Source organism: Apis dorsata, unplaced genomic scaffold (assembly GCF_000469605.1).
Source record: "Apis dorsata unplaced genomic scaffold, Apis dorsata 1.3 scaffold_353, whole genome shotgun sequence".
Classification (NCBI taxonomy): domain Eukaryota; kingdom Metazoa; phylum Arthropoda; class Insecta; order Hymenoptera; family Apidae; genus Apis; species Apis dorsata.
Genome location: NW_006263619.1, coordinates 267,430 through 276,193, shown reverse-complemented (window position 1 = coordinate 276,193; position 8,764 = coordinate 267,430). Strand labels below are relative to the sequence as shown.

Genomic DNA, 8,764 nt, shown 5'->3' with positions numbered 1-8,764 from the left:
TTAAATTATTGGAATATTTTTTTTTTTTTTTTTACTAGAGATCGATTATCTTCTGATTGGATACGAATTGGACGATTGACCGTTGTTGTGCACGCGCTGAAGTAAATAAAAAAATAAAATTTCGGGATCCATTGTTCGAGTTTAAATGTTCCACGACAAATGTCCTATGAATTTTTGAAATTTAATTTAATTTTATATTTTTATTTTATTTTCTCACTTAGAATAATAGGTAATCTTTATCGTTAAAGAAAAAAGAATAACGTTTCAAACTCGTTTTCTATGTTATTATTATTAAATAAATATAATTTAAATAACACGTTACAATAATTGTGTGTAAATATGATACCGTGATTTTCGTGAATGAACGAGTTCCATCGATTTGATGCATTTGGCAATTTATTCGAGGTTGTTACGATAAATAAGGACACATTTATGACAATTTAAGTTCTATAAATAGCGGATAATTATAACACTGGTTAGCTATTTTAATAGAAATATGCAAATTGTTATTACTCAGGCGACCCAGATTATCGTATTATCGAGAAGAATTATCGAATTAGCATAACCGATCGATACACGTACGTACCTAATAGTATCGAATGACAGTTTGTTTACGATATGTAAATTACAGTCCATATTTCATAACGTAATGTAAGAAAAATTCTTTTCCTTTTTTTTTCTTTACCAACATGCATTTATATACACACAAATACCCTGTTTATAATCCAGTATATCAATCATTTTGCCTAATAGGCCGAGGCAATAATCGCGAAATTATGCGCGTCGTATATGATACAACATGGAGATAAGATTCATTTAATAGAATAATATTTATAACGTTGCGAGAGTAATTTAATCATCCAATTTTTGTGTCCGAATCCGAACGAGAAAAATACAGATAAATTAAAAATGACCATCCTCCATACGTGCATAAATGTGCAAAAAAAATTTGGCCAAATTAACAATATATTAATAACATCGAGTCGAATCACGAATAATTCGAATCACGAAGATTCGAAGAGAGGACAATAATTACGCATCTCTCGTTTCCAGGAACCTTATCTTGACGTGCCCGAGGGATCGACGTACGAGTTGAGCTCTTGCTACAACGTGACCATAGATTGCCGGGCCGGTGACATGGTGACGAGGATCCAAACGAGCAAATTGTTCTACGGAAAGGTGTACGTGAAGGGGTCGCCGAATTCTTGCGTGCAGGACGTGAAGGGGGCGTTGGAGTTCGAGCTGAAAATGGCGTACGACGATTTGGAGTGCAACATAAGGCAGCAGGGGTTGGGCCGTTACCTGAACGACGTCGTGATCCAACACCACGACACCATTGTCACCAGCTCCGATCTCGGCCTGGCCGTCACCTGTCAATACGATCTCACCAACAAAACCGTGTCGAACGAGGTCGATCTCGGTGTGCACGGTGAAATAACTCCCGCTCTGTCCGAGGAAGTGATCGTCGACTCGCCCAACGTCGCCATGAAGATCACCGATCGTAGTGGAAACGAGGCAATCCCCTCGGCCGAAGTCGGCGATCCGTTGGCCCTCAAGTTCGAGATACTCGACCCCAACAGCCCGTACGAGATCTTCGTACGCGAGCTGGTCGCCATGGACGGCGTCGACTCCAGCGAGATAGTCTTAATTGACTCGGATGGCTGCCCCACCGATCACGTCATCATGGGCCCCCTCTACAAGTCGGCCACCACGGGCAAGGTAAGGCTAATGCTTATCATTTATCGTCGGCGCCACCATAAATACCACCCCAACTTCTCGATAGAGAGATTACTTTCTCCCCCTCTTTTTCCAAACAGAGGGAATGTATCAACTCGTTTATAATCATTTTCGTGAAAGAAAGTGATTAAAAAACACGCGAGATTCCTAGAAAGAATTATTATTATATACTGATCGATTCTAGTAATAATTTTCTTCGAGTTTCTTCGAGTCGATGATAAAAAAGAATGGAGAAGAGATTCTAATTTGACGGACTGATAGAGCTAATAGAGATGCCCGATCGAGATAATGTCGATATAGGCGACCGTTATGGGAAACGTTTGGGTTCTCTCTCTCTCTGTCTGAGATATGGAGTAGCGGAGCTGGAAGAAACTGCGAGTCAACAAGTCGGTCCAACCGTGTGCTAATCAATCACTCGGTCGGATTTTACGACGGGAAGCAATTTGCTCGAGCCATAACTGGTCGCAAACGTTGTCTTGGCCGCTTCGTTGATGCGTTGATAGCAGCTTCGGGGGCTCGTTATTATTTTCACCGTGTAAATGCCGGCTGTCGCTTGAAAATTTGGAAGGTAAACAACTCTTCGTCACCGGCAAATAGTGATATATATAGGAATATTATGTCGGATTGTGAATTCAGCTAGAAATCTCGTCAAATGGGTAATTGAACAGTTTATTGTAAATTCATCAATATTTATATTCTTTGTATATTCTTTCGAATCAGAGAGATAATATAAAAAGAAAGAAGGAAAGAATTAAAGCATTGTAGTAGTTTCTATAAATTTGATCAAAGAACAAAGACGATAATCGATATTGTGATACTAGTAGCAGTATAATGTAATTTAAAGAAGCATTTGATTACTATGAGGAAAAGAGGACAAAGGGAAGAGGAAGGTAAATAAAACTCTCTCCCAGGAGGGTAACCGATGTATTTCACTTACCCCTTAATGCAATATCACTTACCATGTGCCCCAGAGATATTTCCATTTTGATCATCTATTCGTAAAGAGAGGAGTAAGAGAACTATGAAAATCAACGATACGACGAAAATCTTAGATTTGAAACGTTCCTTTCTTTCTTCCTTCGTTATATTATATAACTCGTTCCATTAAATTCCTCCACCTAAACACTGTACGCAAGGAAAAAATTCTATCGAAGAAATTTCTAACTTCTTTTTTATCAATAGTGATAAAAAAAATTGATTTGATTCGCCTCTTTTGTATTTATATTTCGTAAGGAAACAGTAAAGTCGATATGCTTTCATTGGTAAACACACGTCGAGACGTTGATCAATGATCGAAGCGGCCACCCACAATCAGATGGACGACACGAGATCGATGGATCAACGATCCGAACGATTCGTGTCGAAGTGTCGAAACACAGCTGAGTCATCAAATGAATGAAACGTAATTCCACGCGCAAAGGTACACGCGTGTGCGACAAATAACAAAATAAATAAATTAATATGATAAACAATTGAGCAAGATCGAGAGGTATCCCCCCCATTTATCCACTTCAAAGGTTCTGGAAAATATATATTCGAGACTTATCCACCATAAATATTAACGCTTCGTTAAACGTTATTTATCGTTCCCGTCAATTGTCCCCCCCCCCCCTTTCTACCGCAGCCGTATCTGTTCAAAGAGATGCATTAATCATCGAAACATACGGTGTCGTTTAAAATTCGGTTTAATGGAATTAGAAAGTCGAGCGGCGGAATGGACTTACGAACGCATCAAGAACGAGAGGCGAGATTATTAATTATAGCGATCAATTACGCGTGGAATTTCTTCGTGTGATTTCGCTGAGAATAAGGTAAAGGATGTAATGAATCTCGCGGCAAATTGCGAAATTTCAATTACAGTCATCGGCTCCTTGTTATGATTTTACCATGGAAGCTTGTTGAAAATAAAACGTCAAAAGGGTTGATACGCCTTTAATCATCCAAGAATGATGATGGCGCATGACTGTCCCAACACGATGCGAGAGATATTTCTCGCGGTAATGATCATTCCTTTCCCATCAGGAAGCGTAAAATTAGCTCCCAAGATCGCGTTGACGAAGGAAGGATACAATTTGTTCGACAGAGGATTGGATTATTCCGGATAGAATACTCGTCGGAAACTTTAACCACGTTGGATAAATTGTAAGGATTATATAAAATCATTTTAAACGGTTAGAAATATTAGACACTTTAGATAAATTGAGAATGAGGTAGGATGGTACTTATCTGTACGATAAATCTATTAAAGCTAGATTGAAACTTTTTTCGTTTATCGGGTATCAATATCTGGAAGAGATTTAATATAACGTAATAATTTCACGTAACGTGTATAGTTTCTACTTATTTCGATCGTACTCACGTTTCATTAAATTCTAGAATCTTTTTTGTCTCGTGAAAAAAAAGTAATTTACTGTATTTTTATTCGTTTAAAAAATAAAAATTTTCAAAGTATCGAAATTCTAACCTCACTTTTCGTTAAATTCTCGAACTCTTATTTTCACTTTATTTGCTTTCAACCGATGCTTTCGGTGTAATTGAAAATCAATTAAAATACTTGGAGATTATCCCAGCAATAAGAAGCCACTGATTTTAACCACGGTAAATCTCGGCTCGTTAACTTTTTCTTTTTTTTTTTTTTCCGTTATTGAGCTCGAAATAAGTTAAAAATAAAGCACTAGGCCAATTTCAATCGCCAAGCCACATCGACGAATAATGACATACGACTATCCTAACGACGTGAAAGATTATTCCACTCCAATAATGATCGTTCCTTCCGCGTATGCCGCATAAGGAAGCACAAAATTAGCTCCAACACTGTATTAGCAGAGAGAGAGAGAAAGAGAGAAGGGAGGGGAGGGCTGGAACATCATTAATTCTTGCAAATTTTATCGGCACGAGATGATCGTCGCCCGAGATAAGGAAACTTCACACGTCGTATGATTTAAGAGGTAGCTGTCATGGTCACGAATGATTTCGAGTTTTCTAGCCACTAGATATAATTATGCTCCTTAAGTGAACTTCTCGTGTACAAGATCCATCCGCGCGATAAGCTCTTGAACCTTTGGCCATTTTTTCCCAATCGGCTCGAGTTCCTCATCAACTGGCTGGAATCTAAAGATCGTTACCGATAATATAACAGTATTCCATAGTTAACAACGTTATGCAATCGAAATTTTTCACCGAGCGACCCCTGCCTCCCTTGGGGAAGCTATTGTCCATTTAAACCTTGACCCAACCGATTTCTAATCGAATCGTTCGTGTACGGATGATCCGTCTGTCCGAGGAGAGTAAAACAAACCGATAATATAACGGTACTCTAACGACGTTATGCAATCGAGATTTCTTAACAAGAAACGACTTCTGCTTCCCTTTACAAGAAATTATTATATCCGTCTGAAATCTCGACCTTAAAGATTACAAGAACATTACACTAATTTATCTTAATTTGCATGTTACGCGCGATTGATTGGAAATAAGATCGAAACAAATCGATGATATAACAGTATTCCACGATCAACAACATCATGCAATCCATCATTTTTCCACGAAACGACCTGTACTTCCTTTAAAGACACCATTGCCCGCCTATGCGTCCACCTGACTCGATTTCCAAGAGCAATTTCCATCCCGTCAAACGCGATTAATGGAAATTAAACCGATCGTGTAACAGTATCCCATAGTCGGCAGTGGTTTGCAATCGAAATTTTTCATTAAACGACCTCCGTTTCCCTTGGGAAGGCTGTTGTCCGTTTGAACCTTGACCCAACCGATTTCTAAGAAACGCGTCCATCGCCCGGGATCGATTGATACTGCGTATTACGTGCGATTGATGGTTGGCCTGTCCGAGGGGGTAAAACAAACGGATCGTTACGACATAGTGGCAGGTATAGAAAGAAGAATGCGCCGGGTGGGGAGGAGGGAAGGGACAACAAGGGGCATACCGCCTCGTTAACTCGCCGTTCCACATCATTTGCCCGCGCGGGTGGGGGCGCGGCACGGAGCAATATCGCTTTATTAGAAAGTAATAACAGTCCCCCCCGGTCGAAAGAAAGAGAAAATTTATATCCGTTAATCCAGGAAAGATGCTGCGCATCGAGATATATCACCGAGTCGTGTACACCCTGACACCCGGCCTAGGAGACGGGAGAGAGAACCCGTTCCATTCGTACCACGATCTCGTCCAGCCGATTCTACGGATCACGCGAGCTAACCTCATTTCCTCTCGAGACTTGTCCAAGTAACGAGGCCTGGATCTACGAATGGCCGCTCGTACGTGCCCCCTCGTACACAGGAAATTACAATTCGTGGAACAAGAATCTGGGTATAAGAAGAAGCGCCGCCTTCGTTGGACACCCTTAATCGGTGTACCTTTCACGCGTCTAACGTTTTGAAATGTTAAAGAAACGGGAGCATGACGTTTTAATTATTGCAATATAACGAGATGTGTACACGTAACATGCGATTTGAATATAGATAGATCGAATTAAAAGATTACACGTGCAACTAGATTTTGAAAGTACACGTATTTTATCATTCCATTTCTTCTTAAGTAATCAAGCTAATAATTGTGAGAACGAAGATGTATGCATATGGAAGATTGATACGTAGATTGAATTGTAGATATAATAATATATTCATGGTATAAAAAGAACGGATCAAAGGTGGCTTATCAAAGGTGGACAAATTAAATATATTAATCCGTTTGAGATTTTATTTATGATTCACAGAGAACGAACAAAGTAAGAAAACCTAAATTTTATCTTCACTCGTTCGATATCAAAGTGTTCGAACATCTTGTTTCCAAGAATGGAGAAATAATAAAAGAGACTTAACACACGTAATCATCTTATCGATGATTCCGTCACGTTTCCTTTTTAAGAATAATCTTTGATGCATTGTTCGAAGCATTTTAAGAGATCCTTCTTATAAAATGGCGGATGTAGCTCGTTCCTGGGGGACCGTTGCGGCTGATTCTCATTGCGCGGAACAAAGAAACGTATATTTATCGTGTATAACTATGGAACTGGGTTTTCCCAGGCTACAAATGAGTCCGATTTTTTCTTTCTCTCTCTCTCTCTCTTTCTTCTTCGCTGGTAACGTTACTCGTTAATAATTTCCGTTGTTTTTAACTCGAGCACGGGGAATTGAACGAAGGAAATGGTGGATTATTAACGCATAGAATGGTTGATTAAAACTAAAAAGAAAGAGATGGAATCGGGTGCTCGAGGATCGGGTGAGAGTCATCGAGATTAACGCGTGTGTAAGGAATTCATTATGGAAGCGTGTTGCGTTAAAAGTGGAACAAACGGATGGATTATTTGGTGAGAAATAATAATTCAATGGGGGAGAGGGATAGCAAAAATTAACACAAGAGAATTCTTCTTTCCGGGCGGATCTGAAAATGGCCGCCGGTGAATTTCTCGGACTGGAGGAGAATACTCTTCTCCTTTAAATAAACATGTTGAATTGAGACAAAAACGAGGGAGGAGACGAAAGGGACGATTCTTCTTACGAAAATAATCCTTCTTTCGGTTGATCTTCCTTTTTTCTTCGCGTATGCTCTGTGAAACGTGGCTAATTATAAAATGTGAGAAAGATTGAAGAGAAAAATAAAATTTTAAAATTTCTTTACATTCCTCGTTAAAGTTAAAGAAAATTAACTTTTTCCTTGTCGTAATAATTTAATTTTACATTTTCACAAGATGTTCTCAATTTTTCTAGATAAATTGCGAGCAAGGGCGAAAAATAAGGGAAAAACATATTGTACAAAGTTTTCGTTCGAGCATTTCTCCATGGAAATCTTTATTATTTGTTTGGAACAAATTATTTTCAAATAGTTTCGATCATTTCGACTAATAAAAGATAAAAAACGATAACAAACGAAGCTCTTTACACAAGAGTCTCAAAGTTATTCGTAGAAAATTAATTTTGAAAAAAAAATAAGTAAAATTTATAAAATATCAAGTTTATACAATATTCTTATTTTTCACATAATAAAATAACAAAATTAGAAAAACTTAGAAATACTCTTCACATATAATTAATGGCAAAATCAAAGGTGTATAGTTACCGATATTTCGCCTTCGTTTGTAATTTTATTAACCTTGGATAGGGAGAAAAACGAGGATGCAAAGGACACTCGGTTGGGTCTGAAAGGGCTGGCAAAAGGATTCGCCCTCATCTAACCAGGAATTTGGCAAAAGTCGGGTTTTCCGGTATGTCTGTCACGTAGCCAAGCCACGGTACGAGAGCTCCTCCATTTCACAACCGGTTTGAATGAAATTGGAAGCATTTCTCAGCCGCCACATTCGCTCCTCTATGTAGACACCGGTATAACCGTACAATATACAAGGTATTCCCTGACATACGAGCTATACTTTGACCCGTCCGTTTACGAATCGGTAGCAAAATTTTTCGAATTTTACAACATGCCATCCATTCGACCCTTCTTCCCTGAAATTATAGATTAGAAACAGAAAATGCCAATTACACGATTAATATTTCCTCGAGTTGAAACTTGACTCTTCGCAATTCAACACACTTTCAACATTTCAAAAATTTCAATCGATACTTTTGAAACATTTGATATAAAAAAAAACAAATTATAAAATAAGAGGATACAATTCGATCCCCAAATCCACCATTTTCCAAATTAAATTTTTCCAAGATAAAAGCGATACCATTTGTGGCCATCCATTTTTACCATTCTCCATTACCCTCCGAGAGATCAAGCCGGAAGCCAGGACCGATTCAGTTCACGACTATTCAGTCCACGTTTTACGCGAGTTCCATCATCGCTCTCGAGACTCGCTCAGTCTCGAAGAACACATCGCATACATATATATATATATATATATATATATATACACACCTATCCCGGTTAAGGTACGTTAAGCAGAGAAAGAGCGGAGGAGCAGATGCCACGGCGGATACAAGGCGCGCGTTTCTTTCCCCCGCGCGTTTTACTGACCTTCGCTCCCTCTCCCCTGACACGGAGTTAATAAAGTTCCGCTCGTTCCGCGCGGGA

At 38.9% G+C, this 8,764-nt stretch overlaps 2 protein-coding genes across 9 annotated transcripts in view; one reads left to right on the top strand and one right to left on the bottom strand.

The window, feature by feature from the left end:
* The window catches only part of LOC102672118 (autophagy-related protein 16-1), a 574,752-nt gene that overhangs the window by 301,010 nt on the left and 264,978 nt on the right, over nt 1–8,764 (bottom strand). The gene's annotated exons all lie outside the window — the stretch shown is intronic.
* Nucleotides 1–8,764, top strand: part of LOC102671814 — a 163,966-nt gene that overhangs the window by 152,401 nt on the left and 2,801 nt on the right. For all 3 annotated transcript variants that reach the window (XM_006618398.2, XM_031511825.1, XM_031511824.1), the window contains exon 5: nt 1,054–1,719. In XM_006618398.2, coding sequence (XP_006618461.1) covers nt 1,054–1,719 — 666 coding nt within the window. The remainder of the gene's footprint in view (nt 1–1,053; nt 1,720–8,764) is intronic.